This window comes from Lentinula edodes (genome assembly GCF_021015755.1).
Source record: "Lentinula edodes strain Le(Bin) 0899 ss11 chromosome Unknown C8R40scaffold_21, whole genome shotgun sequence".
NCBI lineage: Eukaryota > Fungi > Basidiomycota > Agaricomycetes > Agaricales > Omphalotaceae > Lentinula > Lentinula edodes.
The window spans coordinates 510,719-529,363 of NW_025764327.1; the positions used below are offsets into that span (position 1 = coordinate 510,719).

The window sequence follows — 18,645 nt, forward strand, 5'->3', positions numbered from 1 at the left end:
ACGATGCGGCTTCGTTTATCGTTTCGTGGGGGAAAAGAATTATTATCATGCACGTATACCGCTTGGACATATAAAGAAAGGAAAAAAAGACCAAGAAAGAGTTGTGCGTGTTTTGGTTGAGCGACCAGGCTGGGCGAAGCCTGAATGTGAGTGACATTTCGGAATTCTGCTTCATATTTCTGATGCATGAATATTAGGATGCTCCTGATGCTTGGGCTATGAATTCATCAAAAAAGTTGTTTAGTAGTCATAACTGTCTTAAAATTCCCCAATCTCCACAGTTCTGTTTTGCATTGTACTTCTTTCCAATGTCCCCATATCTTTGGGGGGGCAAAACCTGGCGAAGCCAGAGACAGATCTTACTGATCATGAGTCAAGCGTCAAATCAATGCACCACGTGGTTCTAACACCGTTCTTTTTTCCGTCAAGCTTCAGAAAATTCGAAGAACAATTGACGGTAGAAAGAAGGTTCAGCTTCGGTTTCGAGGATCCTTTTAGCCTGAAGAATATCTCATATTTCCCTTTGTTTCGTCCTTGTGGTCGAGGAGAGACGTGGTACCGGACGGCAATCATAGTTGTACGTCTCTTCCAAGAGCTTCTTTGACTTTCTTTGGAGTGATAGCAGTAATACGCTTCCTCAAAGCGCCACTATTAGGCGCTTTGTCTTGGTCTTGTGGCCTGTGTTTGCCTCGTTGCTCCGCAGTACACCTTCCTGCAGACAAAGCAACTGTGTTTCTAAACTTTGCCTCTACCACCATGAACATTCTACCCACCCAGATTCTTCCTGAGGCTCTTTTTTTGAGCTCTCGTATGACCTCCTTAGCAGCAGTGGAAGCAGCTTTGACTCAATTCGAAGCTCTTGTAAACGTCAATCATCAGCGACTAGGTATTCTCATCGCAGAGCTTTTACAAACTCAACAAAGTGCTTTGCCACTTGTCATCTCCTGTAGGTTCCCTGCAGTTTCAGACTTCTTGAGTTGACGTACCTCAGGTGTCCACGATGATGCTTTCAATCTTCTTCGAGCCCACATCTCCGACCTCTTTCAAGAACCAAAACTGTTTGGTGAATCTGTAGCACTTGAGTTGCTCCTGAATTTATCACATTTCTTGTATTTTCATGACATGCCACCTTCCATTCTGCAATCGCAGGATCTGATCAGGACCTATTATCCAACCGTTCAAAATGCTCCGGTTGTGCTGAAGTCACTTTCCATAGCAGAGTTCTCTGAAGAAAGTTCGATCCCTGAGGACGAGCAAGTCAGTTCCTTCGGTATCCGCGTTCGTCGTAAGCAAAAAGGCCAAAAACACACCCGAACAAAATCCAAAGCATTAGATCCGAAACCGTTCAAAAGTCTCGGCCTCGAAGTACCTTCGACTCGATTCGACGCGGAAAAGCTGACTCTCCAAGTCCTCAAAACATTGGAGAACATTTTCAATGTATGTCTCTTGACTTCAATTCCAAGTCAATCCTACTAAAGTCCACTCACCAGTTTTATCTGGACCTTGTTCGTGACACCAACATAGGGACTGCGATTAAAACAAGCTTCATCTCCCAGACTGCGGTTGATCCGACTACGTACCAAAACCTAACGTCAAGTGCCCGTCAGGAAGATCAAGCTCCTACAGAGGATGTTACTCAGCTAGCTTTTCCTAAAGTACAACCAATGAAATCGTGAGTTGTGCACGCCACAACTCAATTTGCCTCACACTCTCTTTAGAGCCCTTCATTTCGACAGCATCGATGGATTCGGAGAATGGTCTATCTTTATAAGCCAAAATGCTGATACTGAGTTGCGAATTAGACACAGAAGGGACAAGACTTCCTTTGATATCATAGTTAAAAAGATCAAGTACGTCCAGACATCCATAATCCATGCCTCGGTTCTAAATTCTGTTTTCTGTACTGAAGGGAACTTTCTAACGGGCATTTTTCTGCTGATAATCAGAAGCGGCTCAGCGGTCCTAACTCTGAGGTACCGGTTTTTGAAGCAAAAATGACTTCGGACCTCCGTTTGATCGTATGTCTAGTCAGCTTGGTTCCTTTTAATCGTTCTTACATGTACATGACCTCAGTATCAAATTGACATTGTCGTCAATGATGATGAGGTTCGAATGGGTTGCTATCTTGCTTCAATTTGTTCTTACCATATCGAATGGCATCATCCTCAGAGAGAACGACAAGGTAATTTGTGAAACATATTCCTTTGTCACGGCACGACCTAAGCAATCATTGTTCTTTCAGCTATCAAGATATTCGGTATATACACCCACGCGCAAATGGACAATCGGATGTGGGAATCAATCAGCAGGCAACTCGATCGAAAAGGGAAGGAGTATAGGGACCGGTATGTGTGTATCAATTCACCGTTGTACGCCTGTTCTGATTTTTTGTGCACATAAGATGTGCTATACGCATCAAAGCTGAACACGCTGCTGACAGAACCTTTGTTCCTGCTTTTTTTCCACCATTACCTGAGACAGAGGAAGATGAACCCTTTAATTGGTTAGCGGATGAAAACCCGGTGAGTTTGTGCCTCGTAGCTCTGCGCTTGATCTATCCGGTTGCTAATAATGTTGAGTGTTTATAGGTACATTCACGCTTTCTGTAAGGTTTTGTTGTACCGTATGCGGATCAATAACAGCTGAGGAATCACTTCAAAGGATGGATAAATATGTCGTCTTCTCGCAGGTTAGTCGCGTTCGGATTAATAAATACTATGACATAAGATTTCTGATCTATTCACACTGTAGCCTTTGCTTAACAGTGAGTCCTTATGCAACGCGATCCAACTATTATTAACATTACGTCCAGCTATGTTGGCCGATTTGGATGCCACTTTTCCTCATCTAGTATCGTGAGTGCATCAATGTTCAAATCCCCATTGCATGCTTATTGAGGTTTCATAGTGCGAAAGAAAAGCAAATCATCGAACATCCACAGTCATGTTATGTTATTGGACGGAGCGGGACTGGGTGCGCTACCGGGACGCCTTTCCCAGCGGTGCAGGACTGACTGCGTTATCACTTAGCAAAACAACAACTTTACTATTCAAAATGCTTCTAGTCGAAAGAACTCATCAAATGACAGGTGCCGATGCTCCCAAGCCACGCCAAATCTTCGTCACGCAATCCCGAATTCTGGCGAAGAAAGTAGAACAGTATTTTGTGACTCTTGGTCGTTCTTTGATTGCCAGCTCCCAATCACTGAGTAACTTGTGTGAAATTCGTGCTAGTCAGAGAGGCAATGTGCTAGATGACGAGGACGACATGATTCATGTAGATGATATTGTTGATTGGAGTGGTGATCTCCCCTCGAAATTCAGTGATCTTCGTGACGAGCACTTTCCTCTGTTCACGACGTTCAATGGTGTTTGTATATTTTCTCGACTGTGGTTTGATCAAAACTCATATTACTTAGCTTTGTGCCATGTTAGAAGCCGATATCGCCAATGCTGAGTCTAAAACCAAGAAACATCCTAAAGCTAGTATCCCTCTCAATGCGTCGGAGCGGGGTAGCCTTGCCGTGACATATGAAGTATTCTTGCGGGATTATTGGCCTCACTTTTCGCAGTCTATTGCGGGAAAGCTAGGTGAATTATTAGCATAATTGCCTGAATATGTGCCAAAGACTGACTTTCCTCCTAAGACCCTTCCCTTGTCTTCAGCGAATTGATAGGTAAATCTTATAGACATTCCTGGCTGCTCATCATTGAAGTATGGGCATGTCATAGGTGTTATAAAGGCATCAGAGGAAACACTCGAAGGCACCAAACACTTTCTGGATCGCGCTGCCTATCATAATCTTAGCACACGAAGCCAGTCAACCTTTGCGGAAAATCGGGAAGACCTTTACGAGCTCTTCATGGCATATCTTGCGAAAAAGAAAAGGTTGGGAGATGTCGATGGCGCAGATAGGTTTGTTTTCTACACAATGAGCTACCGACATAGGTTCAGTTCTATTTAGGGCCCACAAAATTCTAGACTTCTTCAAACTTCAAGGAATACCGGGGCAAAAGCTCGATCACCTGTAAAGTCAACTCTACTTGGTGACACATATCGACTCTAAATGTCCTCTCTCGATTCATTCCTTTTAGATATGTGGACGAAGTCCAAGATAACCTGCTAATCGACACGCTTAGTATATATCTTTCTTACATTGTCCACGCTAATATCTGATAGTGCCCCGTAGTTCTACGCTTGCTATGCCATGATGAGAATGGGTTGTTCTGGGCAGGCGATACAGCACAGACGATATCCGTGGGAAGCTCTTTCAGGTTCAATTCGCTGAAAGCTTTTCAATGGAGACTTGAGGTAAATTATGGATGCTTTCCATCTTCCACCATTTCAAATCACTCCCAAAGGAAAACCGCCGGTCAACTTCATCAAACTCGCAAGCAGCTATTGAGCCGCAGACATTCCAATTATCAGTTAATTATCGCTCCCATTCTGGAATCGTCGATTGCGCGCACTCTATCATTGAGCTTATAACACGTTTTTGGAAAGATTCAATTGATAGACTTGCGCCTGAAAAGGGAGTCGTCGCCGGACTGAAGCCGTTGTTTTTTGTTGGGTGGGACGAGGATACTGCAGGCCTTGACCATTTCGTCTTTGGGGATTCGGGAAACCGAATTGAATTTGGTGCACAACAATGTGAATATATCTCAAGTTAAAATTCTGTGTTTATCGTCTTATTGCTATTTAGGTATCCTGGTTCGAAATGAAGCTGCTCGAGATCGCCTCAAACTGAAATTAGGCGACGGTGTTGGTCTCATCATGTAAGGATGGCCATTTGGTTTTACTATCTGAAATCACGTCGAAATCATATATAGGACGATCTATGACAGCAAGGGTTTGGAATTCAACGACGTTGGTCCTATTCCTTGATCCTCGTTTTTTCGCTGATACCTATATTGTGAAGGTTCTACTCTACGACTTTTTTGGTGATTCACCTGCCAAGCTAGCGCAGTGGAGGCTCATCCTAAGTGCTCTCAACGATCGTTCGGTAGTGACTGCTCCTGAATTTGAGAGAAACAAGCAGCGTTATGCTAGTATTTGCACTGAAGTATGTCTGTCGCGAGCTTCACGTTACTTTGATTAATTACTGCCCAGCTTAAATTTCTCTATGTTGCGATCACAAGGGCCCGGGAGAATGTTTGGATCGTCGATTCTTCGGAGAGTAGCGAACCCATGAGGGTAGGCCGCCGACATGACCTGCCACCACTTCCTCACATTTGCTCTAGATGTACTGGACCGAACGAGACCTAGTTAGGAATATTGAACCTGGGACAAATGCTCCTAAACTTGCCACCTCCTCCTCGCCCGAGGATTGGGCACGACAAGGTGATCTTCTTTTTGAAAGGAAAAAATGGGCCGAAGCCAAACACTGCTTTGAGCGCGCTCTTCAGCCTAAGAAGGTTGCAATTGCCGAAGCTTATCGTCTTCGAGAAAAGGCTGAACGATCAAGTTTAGACAAGTCTAATGCCAAGTTACGGAACGCCCAATTCCATGAAGCTGCAGAAGCATTCTATCAATGCTCTCGATCTGCCAGGCGTAAAAGAATTTCAGATTTTGTCAGATTATCAGGGACTTGCTACGAGAAGGCCGGTGAATTTTTACTTGCAGCTAGAAATTACAATCTCGCTCGCCGGTTCAACGACTCCGTTCGATGCTACAGAAAAGCGGACCGGTACGACGAGGCAGTCAAGATTGTTCAAACGGAGACAGATGTAGAACCATCCCTTGTTGCTGATACTATTCGTGTTGCAAAGATGTTCTACTTCAATCAAGTGCAATCATTGCCCTCCTGTCTCGACCGCGACAAAAAGCTTCAGTGAGTTTGTTAATATATTCGTCCGAGTCGACAATCAACGTTCTGCAGGCAGGCGGGCTCCTTGTTCGATACAGTGGACGCTCAACTGGAATATCTTGAAGATAGAGACATGGATATAGCACGAGCCGTTTTGCTTGTTGCTCATGGCAGAACTCGCGAGGCTGCGGAGCTCCACTTGGCAGAAGGAAGAACTTTGGAAGCGATTGACTATTTCCTCCAAGATACTGACATCGATCATGAAAACTCTGCACGCAGAGCTACTGAGTGTATCCTGGATGGACTGTGGCGCAAATTAACATTCTCCGTGCCTCCAGACCAAATGACCGAAGATTTTGATTTTGTCAAGCTCTTTCAACTTGCCAAGAAAATTAACCAGTCATCATTAACACCAAATTCTCGCGACGAGGTGAGTATTGATAGGTTTCTCGTTCTAAAAACCTGTCTAATCCTTGTTAGTTGGCTATGTTTCAGGCTATTGTTAACAAGGATCAAAATACGCTTCGAAAACTTGGAATTATTTTTCTCAAAGCAAATAGTCTTCCCTCTGCACTCCTCTGCCTTGATCATTATTATAATCCTCCTTTACCTTTTGATAATCTTACAGTTTACCAGATGGCAGACGAGTTGGATCTCTTTCGCCGATATGCTCAACTTCTACTCGATCTCTTTACCAATCCTAGGCCGGCAGATCAGCTTGGATTGTGCAAACTGTTTGGAGTTCTCAAACTTTCGGACAGCCATATTCTCCTCTCTAGCGGAAGCTTCCTTCATAGGAACTATCCTAATGTCTCATCTGGTCACGATTTACAGCTGGACATGATGACTTTTATGCGTTATTTTCGATCACGTGTTTCCAATCGACTCCGCGAACTCGTCTTTGAACAGAACAGTATATGCAGAGGTTGTAGCACATTCACACCTTGCCTAACATATGCAGTCTTCGAGTATTGTCACCGGCAAACATCTTGTCACAATGCGCATCTCTCAGCAGCATCCTTCTCCAGCACCTTTTACAATACAAGGCTAAGAATTCATCTGCAACAAGTTTTGATTGTGCGGATTCTTCATCAAGTATATCAATACAGCTCTATTGCAATGGTCACCCAACGCAGGTTAGTCCGATGCATTTCCAATATGCCGTTACTCATTTCAAGACTGCAGTTTCTGGTTAAGTCGTCTCTATGACGCGTTGTTCCCGTCTAGTCATATAATCGGGACATTGGCAATAGCCCAATTCGAATCTATCGTGGAATACCCAGAAGCCCTGCAGACGTTACAGCAATGGATCCACAGTTTCATCTACTCACGCCCTTATCTTCCGGTAAATACTTTTCTATCTGACCTCACCCGTATCGGCACGCTTGCAATGGTTTTCGATAAACCGCATGCATTATCGACATCGCTACTCCGTCGAGGAAACTATACTCGCCTTCATCCCCCTCCGCTATTCCTTCGACGAGGTGGTGGTCATATTGTTTACGAACTGATTGGTTTCATTGAGGATCATCCTCAACCGAATCCGCAGTGTTTGGACGCCGCGGTTCTCACTCTGTGGTAAGCTCTGTTGCTTATACCTTGCGGTATATCCTAAAATTGTGTATATCATCTGCAGGCATATAATGGCAAATTCAGTTCCTATTGAGATTGGTCTTCTTTGTGACATATTGGAGAGACTTTGTCGGTCGTTGGTTTTGGCTAGCAGCTCTTCCCGGGACCTCAAACTCCACAACGTCACTCTACCACGCAGTTGGTTGATGAAACCTATTTGTGTTGAGGAAGAGAGAAGGAAACACTTTTCCCAGCTTCCCAATCTAATCATACCTATTGGGGACCTTCTTGCTCAGGTCTACACTGGCCGCTTTGCAGGTGCGGACAATATCATTGTTTCAGCTGCTCGCTCTCCTGAAATACCACTTTGCAGACCATCTAATGTATGAGAATCGAAACCTCACTTCGAATGTTCCGATCAGAGTTCGCACAATTTTCATATCCAGAATGTGAGTTACGTATTGCATTAGAGCTATCCTTGTTGACCTTTTGTTTTAGTTGCAGGGCAATATCTCTTCGTGGGTGTCAAAGTTTTTTAAATCCCTTATCTTACTTTTGACCTTCGTATCAGTTGGCTATAATTTCGGGGACAACGATTTTAGGTTGAGGATCTTAAACGAGATAACTTCACTTCGAACAGTGCGGCAAGCTGAAACACCGTTTCCATTTACATATCGATTGTATGTCAGCTATCAACTCCTTCACTGTGTTTTGCTTGAATATGCTCTAGCTACGTTGAAGCACGCCAATGGAGCGACATTGCACATGCAGTGCGGCACTCCACGAGAGGTTCGACAATGGACGAGATGATCAATGTCGTACACAAAGACAGATATAACAACACCCGATTTGCTCCATCTGGAGTTCGTATCGTAGTGTATGACAAGATTGAGTCTCTTCCTCAGCTGCTTGTTGAGGGAGTTCCGCCTGCAGCACCCTCCATCAATGACAATGCTCCGCGGGATGTTAGACTTAGAGCAACTGCAGCTCCATTCGAGTCGTCTCTCACGCAATTTACATCGGCGACAGTGCAAGCTGAGGCCACACCAGGACAAGGTGATTCCGATGATGTAACAATGGATCTAAATACAGAGCCGATCGAGCAAGTGGAGGATGTGGCTCAACAGACAATTCCTTCCTCAATAGATAATACACTCGACAATCCACTTGTTCAGGAACCCGAGATCCTTGAAGCGACAGAGGATGAGCATCAGAACGCTACGATTATTCAACAAGCATATAGACGGTATTCAACTCGAAAAGCGAAGGAAAGGACACAGCTTTCGGTATCTCGAGACAAATGGTTTGATGAATATTTGAAGATGAAAGGGGTTCCAGATGGTCGATATCGCAAGATGATGCTTGGACCTCTACCACATATCTTGGTCTTTATTGACCTTCTCCACATTGGCACCCAGGAATTGAAGAACAGCACGAAAAAGCGTCTTCGTTTACCCCTAAAATCAGAAGAGGCAGATTCATTAGACAAGCAGCTTACCCGAACGAAGTATGTATTTTTGTCCGACAATCGTCCACTGCAAAGTTTCTAATAATGTTTCCCCTGTAAAGTAATGTTATCAAGAAGAGTTTGAAGTGGAAGAAAACACTGGAGCCGCAATCAGATTTCCATTCCTGCCGCGATTGCCTCCAGCTCAGGGCTTTTGTCAAGGAGATAGAGGAATTGATTCAAAATGAGTTACCTGAACTGCCTATCAAGATGTCCCTCGATACAAGGTCAGAATTCGACTTGGGATATAAAGGTATTGCTCAAGAACCAGTTCCGCGTAAGGCTGTACCATCGAAGCCTCCGAAACCCGAGCTTAACACGGAGGATGTGCTCTGATCGACTGTGATCGATTTTCTGGTAGTTTATCTATATGACTAGGCTCCACTATTGTGTTCCACACCTCCTTGGTGGTGGCTGTATGTACTGGAACTGTAGATTAAAAATGCGGCGCGCATAGACGCCTCCATATGCTAAGTGAGGGATGTGAGTCGGGAATCTCGGAACAAAACAGGTTCAAAGTGTGGCATCAAAAAAATTGTCGAATTACATACGGGTAGAATAGACCTTGCAAGGTGACGAAACTTTTCAAGCTTCAAACTCCATTTCATTCTAAGGCTGGAGACTGGTCTTTGGCAACAAGACATTGAAACTCACAAACGATGAAGATGCTTGAATTGTCCGTCTGCGAATTGAGAAGTTACTCTTAGTATGCATAGCCTATGCGTCTATGTAAGGAGTTCCTACATAGATCGAGCTTGACCTGCGATGTCCGTCGCACGCGAAAGGCATCAAAATCTGGACAAATAAAAGCGCAAGAAATTGATTTCTTGAAAATCGGTTTGCGCAGAATCTTCTAAGCATGGTTTAGATGTGGTGCTCGCTTGGAAATTCTGGTTTTGAATGGTTATTTATACGCTCGCAATTTTGGAGAATCCGCGGAGGAACTGTTTACATTTGTTAGATCTACAAGTTTATCTCAGCGTCTTCGACCAACGCAGGATCCAGTGACCGGCAGTGACCACGAACATTGGTCCTTGAGGCGTCCTCGTTTAAGAGTCGTTGAAGAGTCTCCTTGCATTGGGATGTGAGCTCTGTGATACCGCATTCCACCATGATGAGCACTGAATTCAGTTACTATTCACAGTACCCAAGGACACTTTCTCGAAGATTGGCTTCAGCTTCCTTTGGCTTTTGGTCTCGGACAAGATCAAACAACTCAAACAAGAGCTCTACTTCCATCAATCTGGTCCGTGACCAGTCTCACGAGCGCGTCAAAATGGATTCCTCTTTACAACCTCCAACAACTAATGGTCATTCAGAAACCCCACCAGCTGAACCCACAGCTCCCTTCTTCGATCCAGAAATATTTCGCTCGTATCTCCTAGCACTTCTGCCACCAGTAATCGGTGCTCGGCCATCAGACCTTGAGAGAATTTTTGACACCGATTTTGACGAGCGCGTTTCGCGATTTTCCGGAGAAGGAGGCGATGTATTATATGTCGTGAAAGCCAAGGATGAGGTTGAAGGTAACCAGGTTTTTTATTGCACTACATTGTTTACTGAATAATTGACAGATGATTCCGAACAGACGTTCCATTACCAGCTCACTCAACATCTAACATATCACCCCTCACACGTCCTTACCCTCGCCCTCATCAAGCGTGGTGCCACTCTCGATCCCACAACTCCGCTAGCAACCCAGCTTCACTTTCTCAACCTATTCGGAGGCGAGGAAACTCCGTACGAAAGCTTACATGCTGTGGTGAGCTGCGGTGTCAAGCCCTGGTTTGATGCCTTCGTTGGCGCAAGAGGCGGCGGAAAGGATGGTGGAGATACGAAGATGGGGATTCCCATGACGAAGAAAAAGTTTGCGGAGCTGGAACTATCGCTTCTGCACTTGCAGCAAAATGTTGAAATACCGGAGACACATCTTACTATCCATCCGATTATCCAACGGGCGGTTGAACAGGTGTGTTGTTGAGTTGAACTTATTTTTTCATTCTAACGTTTAGTCACAGGCGCAAGCAGCAGGGACCCGGCCAAACTTATCGTATATACCTACCAAGACTCTAAACGATAGTACATTCCTCAACTCTCTCCACGCACAAGTCAATTCGTGGATCAAATCTATCCAAGCCGTCACTAAACTCACTCGAGATGTCGCTTCAGGGACAGCCTCGCAGGAGATCAACTTTTGGCTCAGTTTAGAACGAGCCCTCGAAGGTATCGAGGCTCAACTCCGGAGCGACGAAGTAACTATGGTCATGGACTGCCTACGGAATGCCAAACGATTCCATGCAACTGTCAGTTTCATTGCCGATACAGGTCTGAAAGATGCCACGGATCTTGTACATAAGTACAATCAACTCATGAAAGACTTCCCTCTCAATGAACTCCTCTCCGCTACCGACCTCGACAAGATCCAGGAATCATTAATATTGATATTTAGTCATATCAACCGAAAACTCCGACTTTCGCCGTACCCGATTCGACGTGCGCTTCCTCTAGTGGAAGCCATTTCACGAGACTTTAACGACCAATTACTCCGTATCCTCACCTCCCATCGACTTCCTTATACCCCTTACGACACCTTCGACCGTCTTCTCTCCCAGACCACGAGCATTTTCCGAACATGGGATGATCAAATCAAAGAATTCTACAATGTCGCTCGAGATGTGACGAGGAAACGTTCAGAACGATTTATACCCATCAAAGTAGTCCCGGCCCATGCCAAACTCCAAGAACGAACCCGCTATCTTCGAGATTGGAGAAAACAGCACGAGCAGCTAGCAATAATGACTGGTCCGACCAAGGGTCTTGGTTCGGTAGGGATGGAAGTCGGTGGAATGGATATGGAGGAGGAAGTCAAAGAGGCATATGAAGTCGTTAAGCGGATAGATGTGTTGGATGTTTCTGTGGAGGGTACGGAGATTTGGGTCGCAGCGGAAAACGCATACAACGAGCGGGTGTCGAGAGTCGAAAACCAGATTATTGCACGGTTAAGGGATCGGCTGGGCACTGCAAGAAACGCGAACGAGATGTTCAGGGTGTTCTCAAAGTTCAATGCGTTATTTGTCAGGCCGAAGGCAAGTACCTATGACTGAGAGTTTTTTCTTTGAATGAATTTTGCACAGATCCGTGGGGCTATCCAAGAATACCAGACACAATTGATCGACTCTGTCAAGGAAGATATCAAACATCTACATGACAAAGTATGGTCATTCCTACAGCTACATTCTCTTCATCTTGATCCTCATATTGCTCCAGTTCAAAACTCAATACCGCTACTCTGAAGCTTACCATATGTCGCAAATGCGGGACTTACCCCCCATCGCAGGCGCCATAATCTGGGCCCGCCAAATCGAACGCCAACTCCTCACTTACATGAAACGTGTTGAAGATGTCCTCGGAAAAGGCTGGGAACTTTATGCCGAAGGCCAAAAACTCCAATCTGAATCCAGCGCTTTCCGCAAAAAACTGGACACCCGTCCCGTTTACGAAGCATGGCTGCATGACATCAACCGCCGAAACATGGGCGTAGATGGACGACTATTCGAGATCGTGCGCTTACGTGGAGGTGGATTCCAACTTGCAGTGAACTTCGACCCGCAGATTATCACCTTGTTCAAGGAAGTGAGGAATTTGCTGTGGTTGGGCTTTCAAGTCCCGCATGCGATTACGAACATGGCGAAGGATGCGAAGAGGGTGTATCCGCATGCGGTTAGCTTGATGGAGACTGTAAGGACCTATGGGCAGACGTTGGATTTGGTAGAGAATAATAGGGGGATTGAGTGGTTAGTAGCGGAGTATAGGAATGAAAGCCAGAGGATGATTTCAAAAGGTAAGTGAAGTGATGCACAATTGACGAGGCTTATCCATACGCCTGTTAGGTGTTAACATTCGATGGGATCATTTCGTCAATCAATACGATACCGGAAGGTTTGTTTCTAGTGCGGACGGGAGAGATAACCGCCACATTCAGTTCGTTCGGGAATTTGCCAGTGTAGTATCTGTACTACAGGTGCGTTGTGTTATCCTGTTCTGAATCATTCTCTCAAGCCCCCGATATTTCTGAATATAGGACAAAACAAACAGTGTCATTGATTTGTATAAAGACATCCTCCGAGCGGTAGATGACCTCGCTACTTGTTCATACACGTCAGAGGCGTTTTCAGAACTTCTAGGAAAGATTCAGGCTGCCGTGCGTTGTTCTGCTCCTTTTCCTGTGGTATCTGTATTGACTGATGAGTTGTAGATTGACAGACTGAACTTGGAAGGTTACGCTAACCTTGATCACTGGGTAGCTGAATTGGACAAACGAATAGAGGTCATTTTACTTCAGCGGCTAACGCAAATCATCCAAGCATGGTGTACCGAGTTTGATCGAACAGACGATGAATCAAGGAGAGATACTGTACGAGAGAACAAGCGGAGAGGCGATAAGCGAATGAAAGAGGAGAAGGTGTGTTGTGTTCCTTTGGGTAGTATGTCTCACCGAGCTCCTGTTCAGTTCATGGAATCACATATGACAATCAAGCCTTTCGTCCATGAAATACGGATACAGAATCAGGTCATATTCTTGGACCCACCAATAGAGCATGCGAGAGCGGCTTGGATCAAACAGCTACACGACTGGATCGGTATTTTGTTTTCTGTTATTCCTTGGATACAGTTCTCTGACCTTTTACGTAAGGTGTGGTGTGTCGACTACGGCGTATTCAAAGCTCCCGGTATGAGATTGGGCTACAGATGCAAGGAGCTATCACCACTGAGACTACATATACCTCACTGGTGCATTCATATCTTTTCTCTATCTTGCCGTAACTGAAGCACCTTTCATCTCCCAGCTCACCCATTTCTCTGATGACACCCTCCGACGACCTTTCGCACTCATTGAGACCAAAGTCCAACAACTTCGCGAATACGTCGCGAAATGGTTTCAATTTCAATCATTATGGGATCTCGAAGCCGAATACGTCTTCAACCGTCTCGGTGACTCGCTCGCTCACTGGCAACAGTTACTCACCGAAATCAAGAAAGCCAGGGCGACCTTTGATACGTCTGAAACGCAGAAGTCTTTCGGTGTTTGCGCCATCGACTATGAGCAGGTTCAAGCACGGGTGAATGCCAAGTACGACGCGTGGCAGAGAGATATTCTTAGTCGGTTTGGGGTAAAACTGGGTAATGCAATGAAGGAGATGCATGCGAGTATCCTGAAAGCTAGGAATGATCTCGAGCACCAGTCCATCGAAGGGTTGGTTGGTGGATCTAGACGGTTTTGAAGTTCTGCCTGCCTTTTCTTTTCTTATACCTTGAATACATTCTTTTTTCATCTACTATATACCGCTGTAAGTTCCTTCAACGTTTTGTGCATTCCGATCTTCACTCTCATTATGTTTATGTTGTCGCAATCTTCTGCTCTTTGTCTTATGCATGCACTATAGTGGATTTTTACAATAATGAATTAATCGACATTACGAGATCTATCCAGAAAGATGGGGATCCGACAAGGGTAGTCGTCTTTATGTACAGACGAAGGGCGGGGCGGAGCGTAACGTGCATCGCTATACTGTTACAATGAATATGGCAACTGTCTTGACCATGATATGATATAAACTCTGAGTCACTCTTCTACCTCAAGGCCTTCACTTTTGGTTGGGATTCTGTTCGTCCAGCGTCTCGATTTATTAACGAGGCATTCACCCTGTGGAAGCATTTCACAAAGCAGGATTTAGATGGTGAGGAGGAGGAGGATGTAACTAGTGACGAGGAGGCCTGAGGGGGCGACCAATGTCGTATCTGGGCAGTTATTGATCTGTTGTACTAGGTTGTACTATTACTCTCACTCTACACTCTCATCTTTGTACCACATACCTCTGCCTTGTTGACCTGGCGGTAGTCTACCTTCTCCTTGCGGGTCAAGCTCGCTGCCGCCAGTGCCTCGAGACCGGCTGTTCCGCTTTTGGGACCACATCTTCGGATGGCGCCGCCGTGTATATATCTATCTATCTAAGCTGTATATAATGTGATATCATTTGCATAAAGATTCTCAGAGAATATAACCAGCTCCATGTCTGAGGCATTCAACTTACCCAGGATACCTTCAGCGGAGCCCTCGGTGTCCTATATCGACTTTGCTTCAACACCACTTGCTAAGTGGTATTCTGGCTCTTATGCACTCATCGTGGACAATCTCTTCTCTCACGATGAGTGCAAGAATCTTATTGCCCTAGCAGAATCTACCGAAACTGACGACGGGAAAGGCTGGCAGCCCGCAAAACTAAATATCGGTCCTCTACCCACCGACCAGATTCTGGATACCCGTTACAGATACAACGATAGAATCCTCCGATTTGACCATGATGTTGCGAGCCAAATTTATGATAGGGTGTTGCCACTCGTAGAAAAGGATATTGGTACGATAACAAATGGAAGTAGGTGGGGTAGGATTGTGAGTGGAGGAAACAGTGAACAGGTGCAAGGGACATGGAATCTGGTCGGGTTGGTTTTTCATCTCTATCCACAAGCTTTCTTCAGTTGAGCTACTTTATTCAGCCTTAACGAACGCCTCAGCTTCTTGCGTTATGGACCAGGTCATTTTTTCAAAGGTCACTTGGACGGTCGACTGGACCTTCCAGATGGACGAAAGTCTCGAGTCACCATTCAAATCTATCTCAATGGCTCAGATACAGGCATCCTTGAAGGTGGTGCCACACGTTTCTGCGGTCCAGGATATTGGAATCCAAAGGATTTGGGCGGCGACGTTCAATTTCAGCCCAAGATTCTGGATGTAGAGCCAAAAACAGGAAGGGCTCTGATATTTCAACAAAGGGGACTATACCATAGTGGTGAAACTGTGCATCGAGGGCTCAAGTACACTGTGCGAACAGATTTTATGTTCGAGCAGATACATACATGAAATCGTTCGCATAACTAATAATACACGACTCTGCTTGTAAATACCCTAAACGCGACTGTACATCGGTGTTATATTCATGCACGCGAACGGAAGTTCAGTTTACAGCTCAGGCCTACGGGAAACATTCCCTACAAGAAGATTTATGAGGCTGCGTCAACTAACACGATGGTGGTCACTCACGAAGAGCTCCATCATTTCCATCGACTCATCGTTTGTCTCTGGGAAAGGAAGAACGTCGAAATTGCGGAGGAGAGCAGCGAGAACAGTTTTGATAGCACCACGAGCCAGATGCTGCCCGATACAGATCCTAGTTCCCAGTCCGTAAGGTGCCCAGGCTTGAAGCATGGCGTCCTGGGGTTGGTCCGAGTCAAGCCATCGGAAGACATCAAATTCCTCAGGATCCTTGAATATCCCTCTATTTCTGTGCATTGACCATGACTGCGTACCAATGACGGTGCCTGCTGGAAGCTGGTAACCCAGCAGATCAAGAGGCCCACCTTTAGGTGCAAGACGTTCGAGGAAAGTAGGGATTGGACCGTGAAGCCGCAATCCTTCTTTGAAAAGCGCATCTAGAATTGGAAGATTGTGCAAAGTCTTCCAATCGGGAATCACTCCTGCATCAGGCATAGCACTATCAAGTTCGGCTTGGATCTTCTGCTTGACGCTGAGAGGTTGGCTTGCGAAGCGCCATAGAATGTAGGCAACTGCGACGGCACTAGCATCCACTCCTGCTAATCTGAAATTCAATCTGAGTATTAAAACAGTACGACGATGTATAATCAGCTGCCTTACAAGTGTGTCATTGACTCAGAAGTCATATCTTCGAATGACAATCGGTCCGCGGGCGCGCAAGTGGCGTTGTGAGCAAAGAATCGTTCAATCAGGGTAGGTTTATCACGCTCGTCCATACGTCCTGCATCTTTCTCCTTCTGCTGCTCCCGGACAAATTCAGCCATTGTCTACATAAAGTTCTAGCGATCAGCGGGTCAGCAGAGGTATGATAAAAAGTATGCTCACGTTGAAAAGCGTATCGCCGCTCGAACAAAATGTTTGCCACCTTTTGTTCGGGAATCTTCGCACAACGCCGAATAACCAATCTGGCACAATTCCTTGCTGGTATATGGTTGAGGAATAGACATGTCAAAGAAGGTAGTCAGAACTTACAATCAGGATGAGCCGTCCGTAGTCTTCAATAGCGGACATGATGATATCGTGGCTATGTTCCGACCAAGCTTCGAGCGCACCCTGGTCATGGCCAAAGGTGCTTTTTAGGATTAAATCGATCATCACAAGATGGATGCCAGGAAATATATCGAGAGGTCGATCCTTTGCTTCCAAAACTTTCTGAATTGGATGGAATACTAAGCAAAGTTGCGACATAGAAGTTTCATACGATTACCTGAACTAGGAGCTCTGCTGACGCTTTCATATCGGGGTGAAGCAAGGCAATGTTTCCGGGTGAGTAATGCGAGGAAAAGATCCGCCTATATTTCGCATGGACACTATGTTCAATTATAGCGACACTATGAGACTAGTCAGTAATCTGTCCACGTATAAGTCGAAATTTTTTGAAAGCATACGAGTGAAGATGGCCATTCCTAGCTTGGTAACCAAGCCCTCTACGAAAAATCAAAAGATTTGATTAAAGTTCGCCCGTGGGGCGGAACCTCGTTAGAGGGCTTGGAATATCTGAGTTTAAATTGGCGGGAACTGCGTTATCATTTGTAGAATCTTCTAGAATGCTTATTAATAGCCTTTTTTGGTAACTTACTTTCGGAGATATTCCATTCGGGGGAACGGCCACGTGATTACGCTGTAATGAGGTATTCGCACGTAAACTTCGGGCTATGAATCCGGTCAAGCGGTTTAACGAACGAAGAGAATTCTGAGTTGTCCGAGTATCTACTACTACTTTAAGTACAACTGTTCTTATCTATAGAATAACCAATTGACTACGGCGAAGTAATGTCCGGAGTCTTCTATCTAAAATATACACTGAGGATAAGTAATACGGAACCAGATAAGATACTACGGCAAGTAATCTGTGAACAGTAATGAGTCCGAAATCACTCCGGCTGACGAGAACCGGCTGATACAACACAACCCCCTCGTTAAACCTTTTTGCTCCTGCAAAACAGTCATATCGGCTCAGAGGAAGCTGGTGATAAATATATGAGAACTGAACAATCAGAAAGTAGGGATTTCGGAATATAAGTACAAGTCCGTTGAAATTGTTCGGGGATCAGCTTCTATGTTGATTGATGCCGAGTGCCGGTGATTACTAACGACACGTCAGCTGTTTGTTGATTTCTTTCCGCTGTTGCTCCTCAATCTTCTTCGTTCCTTCGCATCTCGTCGTTGTAAGTCAGCAGAGGCATACCAAAGGGTTGGATCAGAGGGTAGGGAGGAGGAGGAGGAATGAGAGTTGAGGTTGTAAGGCCGGAGCCGGAGGCCATTGTAGAGATGTCGTAGGACATATCCATTCCTGGTCATTAATTGGTAAGTATTTTTGTCCGTTGTATCGCGAATAATGAAAGGTCCATCCCAACGAGGATGAATCTTTGACTGACGTTCATTCTTTCGCAGAACCAAGTCTCCAATACCAAGTCCTCTTTCTGTATACCCATCTTCTCGCCTCGCCGCTTCTTCTTCAAGTCGTGCCAATGCTTGTGAGTTGGATTCCTTTCGGAATCGTTCCAAGTTTTTGACATGTTCAAGGCGTTTTTCTTGGAGGACTTGAATTTCGGTATCGGATGGGGGAACTCGCACAGTATCGAAGACTGTATCCTGAGGGAGTCGAGGTTCAAATCCATACATCATGTAAGCTGGAGAAGCTCCCGT

General features: G+C 45.3%; 4 protein-coding genes across 4 annotated transcripts; 3 read left to right on the top strand and 1 right to left on the bottom strand.

The window, feature by feature from the left end:
* The first annotated feature begins 325 nt into the window (after positions 1-325).
* C8R40DRAFT_1108966 (uncharacterized protein) lies at positions 326-9,378 on the top strand. The gene is made up of 37 exons (XM_046228280.1): positions 326-577; positions 626-946; positions 992-1,437; positions 1,491-1,672; positions 1,719-1,850; positions 1,910-2,018; positions 2,074-2,106; positions 2,170-2,182; positions 2,243-2,345; positions 2,402-2,522; positions 2,589-2,605; positions 2,662-2,689; positions 2,752-2,764; positions 2,813-2,855; positions 2,908-2,973; positions 3,030-3,369; positions 3,419-3,590; positions 3,647-3,676; positions 3,732-3,915; positions 3,965-4,027; positions 4,095-4,138; positions 4,190-4,311; positions 4,362-4,650; positions 4,703-4,775; positions 4,830-4,866; positions 4,919-5,062; positions 5,110-5,193; positions 5,241-5,830; positions 5,879-6,236; positions 6,287-6,942; positions 6,992-7,384; positions 7,443-7,696; positions 7,752-7,827; positions 7,877-7,896; positions 7,950-8,058; positions 8,109-8,885; positions 8,948-9,378. The coding sequence occupies exons 2-37, from the start codon at positions 757-759 to the stop codon at positions 9,219-9,221; spliced, it is 6,585 nt and encodes a 2,194-aa protein (XP_046085545.1). The 5' UTR covers positions 326-577; positions 626-756; the 3' UTR covers positions 9,222-9,378.
* Positions 9,379-9,788: 410 nt separating this feature from the next.
* Positions 9,789-14,334, top strand: C8R40DRAFT_1237882 (dynein heavy chain). Its single transcript, XM_046233448.1, has 12 exons — positions 9,789-9,969; positions 10,030-10,411; positions 10,460-10,854; positions 10,904-11,971; positions 12,020-12,097; positions 12,153-12,726; positions 12,776-12,906; positions 12,967-13,086; positions 13,141-13,347; positions 13,396-13,525; positions 13,579-13,676; positions 13,733-14,334. Exons 2-12 carry the CDS (start codon positions 10,162-10,164, stop codon positions 14,165-14,167), a joined length of 3,486 nt encoding a protein of 1,161 aa, XP_046085546.1. The 5' UTR covers positions 9,789-9,969; positions 10,030-10,161; the 3' UTR covers positions 14,168-14,334.
* A 621-nt stretch (positions 14,335-14,955) lies between these two features.
* C8R40DRAFT_1047652 (uncharacterized protein) lies at positions 14,956-15,804 on the top strand (the record flags this gene model as incomplete). The annotated part of the gene is made up of 2 exons (XM_046224456.1): positions 14,956-15,386; positions 15,441-15,804. 2 exons carry the CDS (start codon positions 14,956-14,958, stop codon positions 15,802-15,804), a joined length of 795 nt encoding a protein of 264 aa, XP_046085547.1.
* A 74-nt stretch (positions 15,805-15,878) lies between these two features.
* On the bottom strand, positions 15,879-17,332 carry C8R40DRAFT_1047247 (cytochrome P450; the record flags this gene model as incomplete). Its single annotated transcript, XM_046224432.1, has 6 exons — positions 15,879-15,932; positions 15,985-16,540; positions 16,597-16,763; positions 16,822-16,917; positions 16,969-17,148; positions 17,198-17,332. Coding segments are annotated over 6 exons (1,188 nt in total), but the record flags the coding sequence as incomplete, so codon positions are not given.
* Between the last annotated feature and the right edge of the window lie 1,313 nt (positions 17,333-18,645).

Coding starts and splice junctions, on each gene's coding strand:
- C8R40DRAFT_1108966 (XM_046228280.1), top strand. CDS start 757: ATGAACATTCTACCCACCCAGATTCTTCCTGAGGCTCTTTTTTTGAGC. Junction 2,974..3,029: donor ATTGGACGGAGCGGGACTGG/GTGCGCTACCGG, acceptor GTTATCACTTAG/CAAAACAACAACTTTACTAT. Junction 8,059..8,108: donor TTTCCATTTACATATCGATT/GTATGTCAGCTA, acceptor AATATGCTCTAG/CTACGTTGAAGCACGCCAAT.
- C8R40DRAFT_1237882 (XM_046233448.1), top strand. CDS start 10,162: ATGGATTCCTCTTTACAACCTCCAACAACTAATGGTCATTCAGAAACC. Junction 10,412..10,459: donor AGCCAAGGATGAGGTTGAAG/GTAACCAGGTTT, acceptor AATAATTGACAG/ATGATTCCGAACAGACGTTC. Junction 13,526..13,578: donor ACAGCTACACGACTGGATCG/GTATTTTGTTTT, acceptor CTTTTACGTAAG/GTGTGGTGTGTCGACTACGG.